Source organism: Lissotriton vulgaris, chromosome 4_1 (assembly GCF_964263255.1).
Source record: "Lissotriton vulgaris chromosome 4_1, aLisVul1.2, whole genome shotgun sequence".
In the NCBI taxonomy this organism is placed as follows: domain Eukaryota; kingdom Metazoa; phylum Chordata; class Amphibia; order Caudata; family Salamandridae; genus Lissotriton; species Lissotriton vulgaris.
Window position 1 is genome coordinate 1,094,114,370 of NC_141691.1, and position 17,720 is coordinate 1,094,132,089.

General features: G+C 44.1%; 1 protein-coding gene across 4 annotated transcripts in view; it reads left to right on the plus strand.

The window, feature by feature from the left end:
* The window catches only part of SLC9A3 (solute carrier family 9 member A3), a 1,201,500-nt gene that overhangs the window by 527,095 nt on the left and 656,685 nt on the right, over nucleotides 1–17,720 (plus strand). For all 4 annotated transcript variants that reach the window (XM_086965314.1, XM_086965316.1, XM_086965315.1 and 1 more), the window contains one exon: nucleotides 13,421–13,623. In XM_086965314.1, the coding sequence (XP_086821440.1) occupies nucleotides 13,421–13,623 (203 nt within the window). The remainder of the gene's footprint in view (nucleotides 1–13,420; nucleotides 13,624–17,720) is intronic.

The window sequence follows — 17,720 nt, forward strand, 5'->3', positions numbered from 1 at the left end:
TTGGATATAAGGAATGCTAATCCAGTTAAACTTGGGTTTCTTAACCCACTGGCCTCTTCTTTCACTTTCACAGCTGGGGCAGGGGAGCCGCCACTCCCCATTTCGGAGCGAAAACATGTCACATCTTATGTGGACACTTGTGTGTTGGACTTCCTTCCGCTATTTGATGCGGACTTACCATTAAACAGAGCATGGTTACTCAAATGCTTTAGTGAGATGGATAGTCTCCATCTTATCCAATCAAGTGATATTGAGCTAGTCTCTTTGTTAGGGGGAGATAGCGTTTCGCGTATAAGGGTCAAATTCTATTCTAAAATAATTGTAAATTTGATTCTACAACAGGCAGAGATTTTCCAATGTACAGGTATTGATGTTTTGCCTATATTGAACTTTGGGTATAAAGATTTTTCCCATAGGATGTCCCAAAAGGATGATAGACAAACTGGGGTTGTTTCATCACTTAAAGATCTAAAGATTTGTGTTGCAAAAGGGAAAGGTCTGGTTTCCCAGGTAAAACCACCTCCACTGACTCAGAACTCCTCTCAAATAGAGGATTCTAATCGGTGGAATTGGCTGCATAATGCCCTATCGTCTAAAACCACAGATAATCCCAAATTGTTTCAGCATCTTTAATAACCAACTGAAAATTATCTCTTGGAATGCAGCCGGGATACATAGTAGTCCAGAGAAATTCGAGTTCCTATTCACGTTGGGAGCAAACGTGATTTGTATTCAAGAAACTTGGTGTACCAACAATATTGATGTTAGAAACGACTACTTTGTGCTGGAAGTCCCGGCTGTCCCATCCAAGAAAGGTCATGCTAAAGGGGGAATCGCTTGCCTGTTATCGAACAAACTGCACTGGAAATTCTCCCATCACATTGACCCAAGTAACCTCTTCCAAGCCATAACCATAGCAAATCTACCCACATTCCCAAAGAAGTCGTTGGTTGTAATTATTAATATCTATATTCCTCCAGAAGAGTGTTTTAATGGTGTATTGAAGCATGTTTTCCAATATATTGGCCAGATCAAAAATACTTCACCTTCTCCAGAAGTTATACTAGTAGGCAATGTTCCCTCTAATTTTTTTCCTCTGTGTGCGGCAGTGGAGGGTCTCTGTGCGCTGCAACCATGGCTATGTGCGCCAGGAACCAAAACGCGTGTGTCTGCGGCGCCAAATGGCACTCAAAAAGTTTACTTTAAAAAGTGAAAAGATGGTGCATTTTCACACATACAGCGCCACAATAAGGGTCTTAAGAGCAGTTTGCAAATTGGATAAGCACGCCATGACATGAATTGGTTACACTGGCAAGTATACTTCAAGTTTAGAAAAGCACAAGACTTCAATGGTGGTACCATCATAAGATTTTAATAAATATTCTTAACTGGAGCACAGTTCATTGGGTGGAGAAATGTCCCCGTGCTCTCTCTGCCCAGTCTTTCCTTCTGTACCCCTAGCTGCCCCGTGTCTCTCTGCCCGTTCTGCCTTCTGTTCTAAGCTGCCCCTATATTTCTGTATTCTGTATTTTGCCTCTGTGCCATTCGTTTTTTGTGCCCGTCTACCCTCTATGCCACTCGTTTTTCCCTCGTTTTTGTGCCCCTTTTGCCTTCTGTTCCACTTGTTTTTCCCTCATTTTTTGTGCTTTTCTGCCCTCTGTTCCACTCGTTTTCCCTTGTTTTTTGTGCCTTTCTGCCCTCTGTTCCACTAGTTTTTTGTGCCTTTCTGCCCTCTGTTCCACTTCATTTTCCCCTCGTTTTTTGTGCACTTCTGCCCTCTGTTCCAATCTTTTTTTTGCCGTTCTGCCCTCTGTTCCACTTCTTTTTCCCCTCGTTTTTTGTGCTCTTCTGCCCTCTGTTCCACTCGTTACTTGTGCCTTTGTGCCCTCTGTTACAATCGGTTTTTGTGCCCTTCTGTCCTCTGTTCAACTCGTTTTTTGTGCCTTTCTGCCCTCTGTTCCACTTGTTTTGTGCCCTTCTGCCCTCTGTTCCACTCGTTTTTTGTGCCTTTCGGGCCTATGTCCCACTCGTGTTTTGTGCCTTTCTGCCCTCCTGCCTTCTGTTCTGCTCATTTCCCCAGCTGCTGTGACCTTTTGTTTAGGTATCGCTGTTAATCAGAGCCCCTTCACGGGCTCCGATTAACAGCAATACTTAAACAAAAGGCTACAGTCTGCCCCGCGCTTTGCTAATAAAAACGTAGAGACAGTTTCCAAACACAGCGCGTACTTTAGCACACCTTGTGTTTGGAAACGGACTACCAGCCGCACAGCAGACATAGAACAGCCAGGGGGCATGGGCCTGTCTCACCCTCCTGGATGAGAGCCCTGGCTGGCACCAGCCAAGGCTGATAGGGGCCCACGTGGGCTCAGACCGCACAGCAGACATAGAACAGCCAGGGGGCATGGTTCACCCTCTCACCCTCCTGCAGAAGAGTCCTGACTGGCACTAGCCAAAAGTGCCAGGGGCATGGTTCACCCTCTCACCCTCCTGCAGAAGAGTCCTGGCTGGCAACAGCCAAGGGTTCAAGGGGCCCATGTGGGCCCACACAGACATAGAAAAGATCAGCCCCAGAGGTTGGGGCAGAAATGTGAACTCTTCGACAAGCCTTCATACATCTCTTCTCTGTGGCTTCGGATGTTTACCTCTGGTTGACAAGAAAATCTCACTTTGATTAGAAAAGGAAAATGCTTCCAGAGTGCGCTCTCCTTCCTCCTGAGGACAGATGCCTTGTGCCTGCCGAGGAAGGTGCATAAGTAGCAAACAATAGCAGAAGCTGAAAGCATGGGTGTCGGTGAGACACTGTGCATGCATAAGTGTCTCTGGCACGCAGTGCATGCATAAGTGTCTCTGGTGCGCGGTGCGAGCACAGGTGTCTGTGGTACACGGTGCGTGCATGAGTGTCTGTGGTACATGGTGCATGCTTAAGTGTCTGTGGTACGCAGTGCATGGACGAGTGTCTGCAGTACACGGTGCATGAATAGGTGTCTGTGGCATGCGGTGCATTCGTAGGTGTCTGAGGTACACAGTGCATGCTTGAGTGTCTGTGGTACTGCTACTCACAAATAAAGGAATAACCTTCAGGCATATCTTGAGGTAATCTTATGCACCTAGGACCTCTTAGCAGGAGCAAATTTTGGTTGGAAGCGCAATCTAAATTACAAAACAATAACTCTTGGAAAGCCCCCATACAAGTTATCTAAAAGCAAGGCACGAATAGCAAGTATTTTAACTTTACCTCCAGAGAGGGGCTTCTCCGCTGCCATGTGCTGTGACAAGTCCAGGGCTTTTATTCAGTGTAAGAGCTGGCAATGCAATCAGTAGACTACCTACTCTACTTCCTAATTTGTATTTTTCTTTAGCTTCCTGACTGAGCGAAGAGGTCCAACACTTTTTTAGACACACCCCCATCCAGTAGGCCCATCTGCATGCTCCCTTCTAGCCCTGGTCAAGAAGACTTATCAATGCCCCTGTTCCTCCTCCATGGGTTCCACACCTTCCATTTTTTTGAGCATCCCCTTCCTGTATGTACCGGTTTCTCTGCCATCATGCACCAGTCCATGTCCTTTTCTCAGTCCTCCGCCCAGGCTTGAATGTCTGTGCTTGGCACTCCCACCCCCCTAACTTCTGGCTGTGTTCCTCTTAGCCACTGCCAGTACCACCATTAGCAGCAGTTTGGTGTGCTGCAGAGGATCATCATCACCTCACATACGGAGTATCAGCATATTGACGGTATTCTCTACTTTTGTCCCTGTTGCTCTGTAGAAGCCCTGTCCAACTGGAACGGCGTAGGGCTGGATTCTCTCATAAGCCCACATGGTGTGTAGGAACTCTCAGTGTGACGCATCCCCTGCTGCACACACTGGAGCCTGCCCTACCCATGTTATAGATGAAAACCCCGTTGTTGTATGCCCTGTGCAGCAATTGCAGCTGCGCCAGATGTAACTCTGGCCTTATCGCTATCACCCTCTGGGCCTGGAGCACCTCCTCCCACTCCCCATCCTCAAGTGTGTCCACATCTTTTTCCCAAGCAGTCCTTAGTGTGGACATTCCCTCCAGCGAATTAGACATTATTTTTCAATGTATTGGGGAGATGGCTTTCTTAGCCAATGGTTCCCTTAGTAGCCTACCCTCCAGGGTTGAGGATTCTTTGATTGTGTTGTCACTAGTGTTGTGTGCTGTCAGTGCTTCTCTTACTTTCAGGTAGAGGAACAGCAAGTCCAATATTTGAGATCATCCATCTTCTGGTTGGAACTTAAGGAACCTTGAAGGCATGTGCTGATTCCACTATACTTCCTTTGGTTCATAGCCATATTCACAGCCAGTAGGACACCTGCTCTTGTCTGTCAGAGAGTTCAGTCTCCATCTTTACCTGCGCTCACGCAGTACCATTATTACTATGTAATTTGTTTTTTATTACTAATTAAGTAGCGTGTTCGTTTTCTTTGTACTTGCTTTTGAAGGTTCTACCATTCAGTCGCAAGCTGTTGAAACCAGTTTGCTTTCATTTTGCACGACCGTGTCTAGGGATGGTTGTAAGAGTGGCATGCTGTCAATGGGGAAAAGATAAGGCAATGGCAGGCTTAAGGAGGCTGAGCTTGTGACAGTTCTGAGATAGGTACAGTTTGACCTAGGAACTTTTAGGAGAGTTACAGTATTTCCTGGTCACACCTTTGAAATACAACTTCAGCACAGACTGGCCTCACCCAGTAATGCTGGGAAGTGCCTATTTTCACCCTTGCTTGAGGCATAGTTATTGTGCGTCATATTGTGTGACTCTGTAGTGGTAGCCACGCAAGTCTGTAATTATTGCAGATGCTCTGATCTTCTGTGCACCATACCTAGGTTTGCAGGTATTCTAAGAACCACAGTCCAAACATATTCAGCGAGTACGAGAAACTTAAGTGCCTTGGAAGCCAAGGACTGAGATGGCCTCAACCCGGGCTAGGAAAGTCCAAGGCGGATATGTTCAGGACGATTATCCTAAGTTACAGCAGGCCAGACAAGAACAGTGCAGCATGCAGAATGCAGTCCTGCCAAGCGTCACGCAACATGTGTGATGCCCACGCATTTCGGTGCTGTGATCCGCATCACGCACTAAAATGAAATGTCACGCATTTTGCCAACAGTGCTTGTCACTGTGCCCGTCACGGTGTGGCTCTCTCTGCTGCTCGAGGTGCCGGCCGCCTGTGTCACAGCAAACAGTTAACAGCAGTGCGCAGCTCTCTGAGAGCCGGCGCTACAATGTATCGGAGTAGCACTTCTGTGCCGGTGCGGGCTGCCTGCCCTAGTCCCGATACGTGCAGCCAGTCATGATCACCGGTGTCACCAGGGGGCCGGGATTAATAAAATCCGGATGTGCGGTACTCCTGCATCACGTCTGCCGCCAGGAACTGACAGGAAGTTAGTCGGCGGGGGAATCTGAGTGAGCGTGCAGGCTGCCTCGGCCGTGTGGCTCAGCTGCCTCAGTCAGTGCAGTTGCAGTAAATTTACCCGGGCCCCGGCGATCTCAATTGCCTTCACCGAGAGGGACACTTGACTGACGGACGCTCACTGGATTGCACACGACAGGCTTTGCTGACTCGAGGACTCACTGACTGTGACCAGGTGAGGCTCAAACGGTAATTGCAGTGGTGGCTTGCGGCCTGAGCTACAACAAGTGATGTGAAGTAAGACAGGAGTGGTGCAGTGCTGTAGCCACCCGAGTGTGTGTGTGACTGTGCTCTAAATGTGAACACAGTCCCGCCCATGTTTGCTGACATCTGTTTTCAGTCAAGCCATCAGTGTTTCTGGACACTGTAGCATTTTACATACTTTGTAAATATTTAAACTCACCATGATTATAAAATCTTACATCCTCTGCACACCACCCAAAACGTTGCGCAGCACGGACACACCCATTGTGCAGGCCTACAGCATCTGCACCAGACATGACTCCAGCTCGGTATCGGCCACGCAGAGATGATCGGTGAGCAATGCTTTGTGAGTGGCCCTTCACACGTCGTCCTCGCAAGGCTGCTCCAGCAGCGAGAAAGCCCAGGCCTGGCCCCCGAAACATCAGAAACAAGAAGTAGGCGACCAGCATCAAGCAATAGAGCAGGCAAGGGTTGGGCCATAGCACTGTTGGTAGCGTACTCCTCTGCACCCTGGGCTAGTACCCGCCGACGGTGCCAACGTTTCACAGCTGAGTAACAGATATGAGTCTTGTATTGCAGCAAACATAGAGGGGTTCGGGTATTCTACATATTAGTCAGAGCTTGACTATTTGAGAGGCGTGTTTGTACAGCAGCTACTCGAGTTACGTTTTGCTTGTAAACACTAGAGTAATTTAAACACCACTACCTGCAATCCGAAAGAGGCAAATGAAAGTGTCCTTCTTCAAGAGGCTTGTATATTGAGCGTTGTTAAGTTGTTACACCAAAATCCATTCTTTATAGAAATGCAGAAGGAAGTGCTATTTAAAAAGTACGTTTTTATGATTATATGACTGGATACACCTAGGCCTTGCATTCTTTTTCGAAACCCCAGTGACTGAAATGACCTCAGTTCCCTTTCAATTTACTCTTCTTAATGCAGCTGCTATGTGAGTGCATGTAGATCCATTGTTCCTGTGTCTTCATCGCTTGATTTTGCTCCAAAGAAAGTGTCACTCATAGTCGTCTAATGTTACTCATATTTACACTGAAATTATGAAAAAGTCACACAAAAGTAATCTGAAACCTTGGCAGCTTTGAGAATGCTTTATAAATGCTGCACAGTCAGTCCTTGCGAAATCGCGTGTATGTTTCCCTCTTGCTATCTGCCCTATGTGTCTCCTGATCTCATCCTCAACCCTCCCCTCTCGCATCACAAACCATGTGGCCCTTTGTGAAAACATTTGTTAATGGCAGCCCCGTCATGCGCTGCAATTACCAAACATTTTCACAATGGTTCACAATCAGCCCCCAACCGCTCCCCCTTAAGAGAAGACATTTAGCAAGTCCGTGCTTTTGGACTTGCTAAATGTCTTCTCTTAAGGGAGCGCGGTTGGGGGCTGATTGTGAACCATTGTGAAAATGTTTGGTAATTGCAGCGCATGACGGGGCTGCCATTAACAAATGTTTTCACGAAGGGCCACAAACAGCCCGCAGCCACAGCCGGAATTACCGTTTTCGCGCCGCTCGCGTTTTAAAAGCGGCGGCGCGAAAGCACTCACAGGATGTGTGCGCGCTTCCCTCGGGACTCTGCGCGCTCGGGGGTAAGCAAGGTGCGCGCGCGCGCGCCCGCGCGGGTTACAGGGAACACTGCTAGTAGGTGATTTAAACTGTAAAATATCCAACTCCAGTTTGAACCTTTTTAGAAATAAAGCCAAAGAAGAGGCGCATTTTATACCACAACCCCTCTTTCCCGACAAAATACTAACTAATAAAAGAGGGAAGATTCTACTAGAAGAATTATCGGCAGTTGAGGGGCTTATCTTAAATGGGAGACTCCCCTCCGACGTACCTACGAAATTTACTCATAAATCCCATTGTAGGCCCTCTATCATTGATTATGCGATCTCGGACTACGACATGTTCCCGCGTATCCTGGACCTTATGATAGTTCCCACGACATTGAGTGATCATAATATAATGCTCCTGACTATTTCTTTAAAACCTCCTAGTACAGCATCATGGTCTATTAATAGTAAGGATACTACTTTTCACGCATCCTCTGGTAGATGTTTTTGGAACCCATCTGCAATTTCTGGGGTGCATATTATCCTATGCAAAACTATATTAGATCTGAATGCTTGGCATGGTTCGGAAATTGTTAGTTTTGAAAGCTTTATGCGGAATATTATCCTGGATGTAAAAAAGGCTAGCTGTCCCCGGAAGCGGGTAATCCTGCCTAGTGCCTTGTGCACCCTGAACAAAGAAATAAATAAACTAGTCCGAGTCCAATTCTTAGGTAGATCTGGGGAACGGGAAAAAGAAATATCTAGGTTAAAAAGAAAGAGAGTTAGACTAAAAGCGAAACTAAAAAAGGAGAAGGAAGACATAGTTTGGATTAACTTAAGGGAAGCAGTAGCGCATGGTAAGATCCGTGAATTCTGGTCCATAATCGGGAAGGGATGTGGCAATAGATTAACCCCTTGCCCAATTCCTATTGCCGAAGATGTTTGGTCTGCCTACATTCGGGAGCTCTATGGAGGGAATGGTATTACAGTGGATATTAGTCCCCCTGATCTAACACCTGAAGGAGAAATTAAGTATCCATCGGAGGAAATAATAGTAGCGGCCATAAAGAATATGCGCTCTTCTGGCGCAATGGGCCCTGACGAACTCCCCATGACGGTCCTGAAGCAGGAGCCCTCCCTTTGGAGTAAAATCCTTCATCCACTGTTTAAATCCTGTTTTGATTCGAAAAAGGTACCACCATCCTGGAGGGGTAGTATCTTGGTCCCCATTTTCAAGAAGGGAGCAAGGGATATCCCTAGTAACTATCGTCTGATTGCTCTCCTCGACTCAGTCGGTAAGGTTTTTGCGAAATGTCTTTTAAATTTACTTGCCGACTGGGTTGATGAGAACAATATTTTGCCGCTCGAACAAACTGGATTTCGTAGGGAGCATGGCTCCCTAGATAATTTAACCACCCTTCATGTGATATCGGACAAGTATACGCAAGTAAGAGGGGGGTTTGTCTATGCAGCCTTCATTGATTTCTCCACAGCGTTCGATAAAGTGGATCGTAGAACGCTGTGGAGAAAATTAACAGCCCTTGGAGTACCCCTGTACTTATTAGATCTTGTTCGTACACTACATACGGAAACCTGGTGTAGGGTGCTGCAGGGGGGTGAAAGGGGCCTCTCCGATCGCATTCCCTCTCTTAACGGCCTAAAACAGGGCTGTCTTTTGGCGCCTCTCTTGTTCTCCCTATATACGCAGGATTTACCTGCAGCTTTGTCTGTCTGCGAGGGTATTGCTCCAGTGATAGGGGGGCCTCTATCTCTTGTCTGATGTATGCCGACGATATTCTTGTTTTAGATTTAACACCTAAAGGTTTGGCAAATAGGTTGCAAGCGTTCCATGCTTTTGCTGTTTCCCACTCTATGAAGATTAATATATCTAAAAGTAAAATCATGTGCATAGGGGGGAAAAGAAGTGCCGCTCGGAAAATTTTGGGTGGAATATTGGCGGCCAAAAGCTGGAGGTAGTTAAATCCTACACCTTTTTGGGAAAAATCATTGCGGCCAACTTGAGCGAGAGGCCTCATATTGAACATTGCTCTCGAAAAGCCCTCGCCCATGGTAAAGGCTTAAATTCACTATACTCAGCGACCGGTAAAAGACATTTTTCCTGTATGCTTGAGGTTTATAGGGCTAAGATCCCCGCTACCCTTCTCTATGGTATCGAACTTGTAGAGCTGAAACTCTGGGATTTCTGCCATAAAATTGAAGGGAAACTTCTAAGATCTTTATCCTCCCAAACACTAATTGCTCTTTGGCAGCTTGTAGATTTGAGTTTGGGCTAAGGAGCAGTTGGGTGCAGGGATTATGTGCCTTGGTACGATGGGTGGTCTCCCTAGCCAGAGCAGAACCGGGGACGATGAGAGCCCTACTCAAAAGTGAATTATTGGGCAACTTTAAAGAGTTCTCACAACTTGTAAAGAACTTTAGAAGAGCTGTGACTCTTCTGAAGTTAGATGAAAGTGTCTTGTTCCTGCATTCTCAATCTCAACTAAAAATCCTGTTAAAACAGCCATCGTAGGAACTATGCTTTCTAACAGATAAGAATATAATACAAGGAAAAGGGGGTTGTGATCTTCTCCTTAACTCATATGTTGCCAAGAAAGCCCAACCCTATGTTTTATGGAATATACCCCATGGCATCAGAAGACTATGGTTCCTTCTTCGCTATGATCTATTACCTTTAAATGTACTTCTATCTAAATGGTATGGATCATCTAAAATGTGTAATCTCTGTAATTTGAGTATACAGGATCGCATGCATGTTTTGCTGATTTGCCCTGCACTTTGCACTTTGCGCCTTAAATGGCTAAAATCAATTTGCCTTCGTTTAGGTATTTCTAATGTAAATATCTTTGTTCAATCCTTATATTGGCCTCCAAATGAAATGTTCTACTTCTACATTTTTTACTTTTTTAAAGGATTTTTAGCTATTTATTAATACGTCACTGGATTGATTTGTGCCGGCTTTTTGTTGTATTTCTGTCAATGGACGATTCATGGATATGGAAAATACATGTATATGGAACATCATGATTTTACCTGTACTTGTTTTCGAATTTGTTGTATGTATTTTATGTGGCCCTCGTTGAGAGCCAAAACATAATAAACTTTGAACTGAGATGTGTGAGTGGATGATTCACTGGGTGTATGGCTTCATGAGTGCATCTGTGAGAGGCTGTATGGGTGATTAAGTGTGTGCATGGGTGTGTCGGTGAGTGAATGGAGGTTTCAGTGGTATATGGGTGAGTACCTACATATGTGTAAGCCAGTACATGTGACTGTTTGAGTATATAAGTGACTGTATGTGAGAGAGAGTGATTGTGAGAGTGGCTGTATGGATGTGTTTGTATTAGGGATTTTAAAAGAGAGTAAGTATGTGTTAGTGTCTGTATAAATAAGTGGGGTGGTGAATGTATAACTGTATAGGTGAGTAAATGACAGTGTGAATGACTCATTGGGTGAGTGGCTAGGTGTGTGAGTAACGATATGGGTGTGTGGCAATTTCTGAGTGTGTGTATGGGTGTATGAGTGCATATATCAGTGGCTGTATTGGTGAGTGACTGCATGTATGAGTGGTTATATGGGTGAGTGGGTGGATATGTGTGTAGACCTATGAATCAGTGAGTCCGTATGTACTAACTGGTATTGGTAAGTCTATGGTTGAAGAATGGTAAGCTGAATTTTAGAGGGGTGTATAAAAGCTTATATTAGGGTGTGAGTAGGTGCATCACAGATGCTGTAGATGATGTCATCAGGGATGTCATCAGTCATGTCACTCACCATGTAATGAGTGATGTAATATGTGATGCCCTCAGCAGTGCATTGCAGGGGCACACGTTATAGTTAGGTCAGCTAACTATAACGGTTGAATTGCATGTCAGTCTAACTATAACTTCCCTCTAACCTTTGTTTTTTTCCATGAATTTCAAAGGTTTTTTAAATGCTAATTTCTTGCTATAATGTCCCTGAAACCTGTGTCTTTTCTGTGAATTTCTAAGGTTTTTTAAATGCTAATTTGTAAGCATAACGTCCCTGAAACCTCTGTCTTTTCAGTGAATTTCTAAGGTTTTTGACATGCTAATTTCTAACTATAACATCCCTGAAACCTGGATTTTTTAACTAGCAGTCAGCTTTGCAGAGTGGTGGAGAAAGGCGTCCTGGCCTCCAACCTGCTCTCAGGAATTCAGATGAGTAGATCTTACAGGAGGTACCAGGAGTGCTTCTTGGCCCCCAAGGTCCCTCTGGAGTAAAGTGGACTTCATCCCCCAGCCAGTAGTGCGCCAGGAGGTGCATTTGCAGAGTGGTGGAGAAAGGGGTGTGGCCTCTGACCACCACTCAGCAATCTAGCTATGTGGGACTTATTGGAGGTAACAAGAAGGCTAGCTGCCCCCCTGGGACCCTCAAGAGGCAAGGGGACTTCTTGCCCCAACAAAGAGCGTGCTAGGAGGCGCTTTTGCAGAGTGGTGGAGAAAGGGGGCATGACCTGTGACTACAGCTTCATGAATGACCCGAAGAAATGTCTCCATAGACCTTGTGTGTATATGGGGCGGGGCTTCTCAGCAAGTTTACATGCGTGTTATTAATGATCAGCACATTATCTCTTGTCTCAGCAGCAGATGAAGAGAAAGAACATCCTGGTCATGGGAACTGCATGAGGTTTTATGCTCGAGAAAATCAAGGATGCAACCACCTCCATCAAAAATCACAGTGATCATTTCAGGGTGGAAATGAGGAGAAAGCACACCTTCATAGTCATGACCATGCTCACAAAGTTAGGCGAATCAATGCATTATAGAAGTGAAGCTTCAACTCCAAAACTCTAAAAATAGAGCCCCGGCGAGGTGGCAGTCCCCGAGGTGCGGGCGCCCACATGGCCACCTGAATTTAATATACACAGCCCCGGGGGGTAGTGATCACCTGCATCTCATGAATAATTTCCCCCAGGACCTGGCCCACCCACCCACCCACCCAAAAAACACAAAGCTCGGGAGACCGTGCCTCGTTAAAAAAAATAATGTCAGCGGGATTTGCGGACCCAAAGCGACTCCCACCAAATGTTTTAAAATAAATCCTTTTCTAGGATGTCAGGGTGTTTCTACCCTGCCCCCTTTTCTTCCTGGTTGGAACTGTTGGCAGCCAAGCAGACCACAGACTTGAGATATATATCGATATCTATGAAATGTTTAAATTTCTTAGCAACTACTGAACATATTTACACCATTTAACAAAAAGAATGCTTTCTGGACCAAGAGTTACCTTTTTGCCAAATTTGGTGTAAATCCGTTCAGCAGTTTGGGCTGTAGCTGTGTCTAAAGTTTTCCATGAAAATTAACAAGGAGAAAAATTATTTTGGGACCCTCCTTTTTCTCGGGCCCGCTTGACGAATCACCCCACAATTTTTAACACAGGAGCTGACCTGACCCCCCATTAGTTTTGAAGATATCATGAAGATTCATCAAACGGTGCCTAAGATAATGGCAAAAGAAAAAACTATTTTTGAATAGAAACAAGTTCCTAACTATAACTACCTACTGGTGACTGCCAGCAGGTAATATCATAAGTGATGTCATCAGGTACCTCTGTGTAGTTTGTTGTGCTTTTATGATGGTATGCAAGGGAGAAAATACCACAACCAGAACTCTCAGGACCCCTGAAGGGCTGGGGTTTCAGTATTACAGCAGATGATGGTAATTATTTGCATTGCCCGTTTCTCGCCAAAGAAATAACCTAGAAATAATCTCGAAGCTACTACAACTGTGAATGCCAACCGTATATTAATGCAATAGGTTCTGCCTAATATTAAATCAGAACTATTTTAACATATATTGCATTCATTGGTAGGATGTGCTAGAGGGAGCTGTAATGTAGGTCAGCATGAAACAACCAGAATCAAGCTGTCAAATTAAGGAGACACTTAAAGACATAATCAGAAAAGACACAAAGGCAGGATAAAATGGTACAAATTCTCTTTCTCTTCTAATGCCAAGGCTGTAATGAGAAAATTCTTTTGCATTAAACGAGACTTTGTTAATGTCTCATTGATGCACATTACATGATTCGAACCATGAACAAGATGCCGGAGAAGGCTATGTACTAAAGTTTTGTGAGAGTCTAAATTAATTTGGGTGGTCATTTCTGGCAAACAGACTATAATGTTAAGGCTTTAACTTTTTTCAATATAATACTAAACCCACATTGTTTATTTTATAGGCGTTGTTATACAGACATGGATCCTTAATCGCTACAGAGTGGTGCGGCTGGAAATAATTGATCAAGTTGTGATGTCTTATGGTGGTCTACGTGGTGCTGTTGCTTTTGCATTGGTTGCACTTTTGGACATCTCTAAAGTAAAAGAGAAAAACCTTTTTGTCAGCACAACTATAATTGTTGTGTTTTTCACAGTCATTTTTCAGGTAAACTTTTCTGTTTTTCTATTTTTCGTAGAAGCTAATGACACTCATAGAATAATAATAATAATACAGAAACTTGTTGAGCGCGAACAGCTACCTCTGGGGAGGTGTCCCGGCGCTAGCGAGTCCTACAGCAAGAGTGAGAAGTCAGGAAAAAGAACAGGATTAGAATAGAACATGCAATAACACATAAACATAGGTGGTGCAAGTCATCATACCAATTTTAGATTTTGAATGGTCATCAGATGTTTATTTTTCTCTTTTTTCAGAAGTAATTGTGTTAAATAAACTAAATTACAACATAAAAATCATATTGACAAAAACTACAAACCCAGGCCCAGATTTACTATGATTTTGCATCAGGGTTTCATTAGTTTTGTGACCTAGCCCAGATGCAAATTCCTTTTTGGCATTTACTAACCATGCAAAGTCACTTTGCACGTCTTTGATTGGTTTAGTAAATGCACAGTAGTGCAGTGTATATTGCTGCCTTGCATTACTTTGTATTGGATAGCGTTACATCTATAGAGCATGGGTGTTCCAATGCATCCAGCCATGTATTTTGATGCAAACCCAGATTTACAAAGACCTGTAAACCTGGATTTGTGCCAACATGGCACTCTTAGATGTCAGAGGTGTAATGAGGAGAAAGAATTTTATTTCTCCATGTGTGCTGCATTCTTCAGCACACATAGAAAGAAGTATATGCTTCTAAGGACTGTCTTTGAGTAGCAAGGTGTCACATCTTGCACAAAAACAATCCTGTCCATAATGCAGGCACCCTTGCACTATGGTGCAAAGGTCCCTGCCTTGGGACTAGGCAGTATGTTAGAGCAAGGAGAGCAGAAAGCTCCATAGCTTTGTAAATATGGAGCATTTCAGCTCTCTTCTTTTCACACAATGCTTGCTGCGTCATGTTGCGTGAAATAACAGTAAATGGGCCCGTGTACCTACCAGAGACATTCACGGACCTTGCGTTCACTTGTGTAAGATTCCCTTTGCTTCTGCCACTGAACTCATGATATTCCAAGGTCAGGCTACAAACAGCTGTAGCTGTTTAGAAGATTGCATGTCATCAATTATTCAAAAATGTTCAATATGAAGAAGTACAGAAAGAGAGAGCAGTGAGTGTCACCCCACGTCAGTCATATTTCATCCTTGCTTTGATCTGCTATCCATCGACACTAGGGAATTTTGTGAATGGTTACATTTTCCCATTGTGCTCCCCTAACATTTTTGATGATTGTCCATTAAACAGTTTGTTTGTTACAATGTAGATGCAACATGACATCTCGCTTGTAAATGAAATCAGTGAGTGTTATTTGATGTATATACTTTGCTGACACAACAATGCTGTAGTTGCTGACTAAGGGGGTCATTAGGATGGCGGGCGGACAAAGTCAGCCCGCCATCCCGACTTGAAGAGGGACCGCCTGCCACAAGCGCGGGGTCCCGTGGGTTGATCTCGGGCGGTGGCGATCCACCCGAGATCCTAAGGGCCCCTAAGTGTTTTTATCTGTTTAGGAAGTCATGCTTTTGGATGACCTTGCCTCTTTAAAAGACACAGTGATATTCACTGTTCGCCTTTACATGTAAATTTTCTTGGTTTTGGTACAGATGGACAAAAATACTAACCCATTATCTAATATGTAATAGTTTGTTGTGGATTCCTGTTATGTTCATCACTTGCAATGCAAACTTCATATTAAAACTCCTTTTCATTCCAATTTTCTTTGGGGTTACAACTGAACTCCTCTAATGCAGTATGCTTATCAAAGGGTGTCTGTGGCAAAAGATTTGACAGTCATGTGTCCCAGGATTCTTAGCACAATTTATTTGTTAGTGAAAAATACTCTGAACAATGATCACTACCATTCTTTGTTAAAATCAGGTAAAATCAACAGATATAAATGTTCCTTAATTCTATGATAAGGGTAAAGTTTTATGAAACACACAAAAGGTGGGGGAGGCTGCTTGCAGTACGTCTAACCACTGATGATCGCTCAGAGTAGCACTCTAACCCATTGTTCTTTTGCTCATCATTCCACCTCAGTTTGGACGTAGGCATATGCAAATCGATCTTCAACCTGTTCCTCATGGGAACAGTTCAGCCCGAACTGCCAAGCCAGGTGCTCCCTGAACCGGAACACAAGCAGCTCAGGACCTGTTTCACCTTAGATTTGGGCTCAACAGCCAGGTGCAGCTTAGTTCCAGTGATACAGTGAGCATGGGACCCAGGTCTGGTCATAAGCATGCCACTTAGGGTTTTACATGAAACACACAAAAGGTGATGGTAGGTGCCTGCAATAAATCTAGCCACTGGCGACCACTCAGGGTAGCACTCCAATCCATCATTCTTTTGCTCACCAAGGTAGAGTTCCTCCATGTTCTTAGAGCCCAAAGTAGAAAAATGCCCTTATCTTTCACAGTTGCTCTCATTCAGCCTTAATTCTTGTAGGGATTCTATCTAAGAAATTTGCTGCTGAAGGTAAGTCGTGTCATATGAATTTGGGTTCACACTTTTTATTCTAGGAATTCGAAGACGTGGGTGCTAGCCAGCTCCAGGGCCTGTAAAAGGAGAAAATAAATGTGTTAGGGTCCAAGTTTCCAATGTGTCCATTTTAAACAGGAGGATGAAGGGCTATTTTAGGGAAGGATGGAAGCTCACATCTTCCATCTACTCCTCTTGGGATTTTGGTTGGCTGGTGGTATGTTTTGTCACTTCCTTAGCTGTTTCTGCTGATTCATTCTGGTTTTGTGCCAACTGTGGCCCCACCCTTCCTTTAAAAGGTAGCCCCATCCATCCCAGCCGCATACCATCCAGCATGGTGGTTGTTTGTTCCTGAGAATTCTGAGAGTTTCTTGTGGCTGTGGCAGCTAATGATGAGACTGTTTTTTCTTCATCCCAGAACACTGATGAAGGGTAAGTCCATATCCGGGCTGTGTATTGCGGTTTGCAGGCTTAGAACAGTGTTTACACATGAAACTCATTTGGGAACGTGGTCTCCCCCCTATCAGAACCAGATGACTATATGCAAAGACCACCTGAGGAACTGGATAATGTCCAGTACTAAGTGCTGCTGTTGATGAGGCAGAGTAGCATAGAGGTAGTATCGCCGGGGTGTGCAAATGAAAGGTTAGATCCAGCACAGCACAGGTCGTTTTCAGGTCTTGCTAGTCCATCAAGATCTTTTGTCAATACTATACACCCACCATACAATACAAAACACACAAACACATAGCTAAAGAAAATGCATTTGGTCCTGCCTCGTTCAGTCACTGGTGGGATTGGGTGTTCCCCTTAAAGGCATTAGTTTTGTGGGTTGTCAGACAGATTTTGTCTACAGCCTACGGCATTTCACAGATGGTTACAGTTTTCAGTAGTGGCAGGAATACAACAAGTAATTGCAATGCAATAGGTCTCGCATTTATGCGAGTTTGGGCTATTGGCATTGTAAATGACAATGCCTTTTATTTATGTTTTGGTTTTTAAAACATAAGTTAAAGGCATTGTCATTTACAATGACAATAGCTTAAACTCACGTAACTGCAAGACCTATTGCATTGCAAATACTTGTTTCCATTTGTGAAGAAGATTTAGATTTACCAGACACTTGTAAAAAAAAAATGAGGAAACTAATTATATTTAAATAATGGAAACAATTGCCAAGTAGCTGGAATTTGAAATGTTAGTGCGTGCAATCCCTGTGTGGGCCACGGTAATTAGGTTACTCTGGTTGCAAGAGTGTCAAATAGATGACTTGTTAGATGGATATTGAAGAAAGCCTCTTTCAAAAGACAAGACCAGCTGTGTGAATGTGAACACAATACACCAAACATTTATACAATGAGCTCCATATCTGTATACACTGTCTTCTTATAGTAAGGGTGAACATTTTATTCACTTAAGTGGCTACAAATTAACATTATTTGCAGTCTCTTTTAAAGCACCACACCAAGTGCACATTTTAGGGCATGTGGAGAAAGACCTCGGTTGCCAAGTGTAACTCAAAGGTTAACACGCAACGGCAAAGGCAATCGGTCCCTCCTATTCAAGACATTGGTTTTGTCAACGATTTAATGCTTTTTAGCTATGCTGT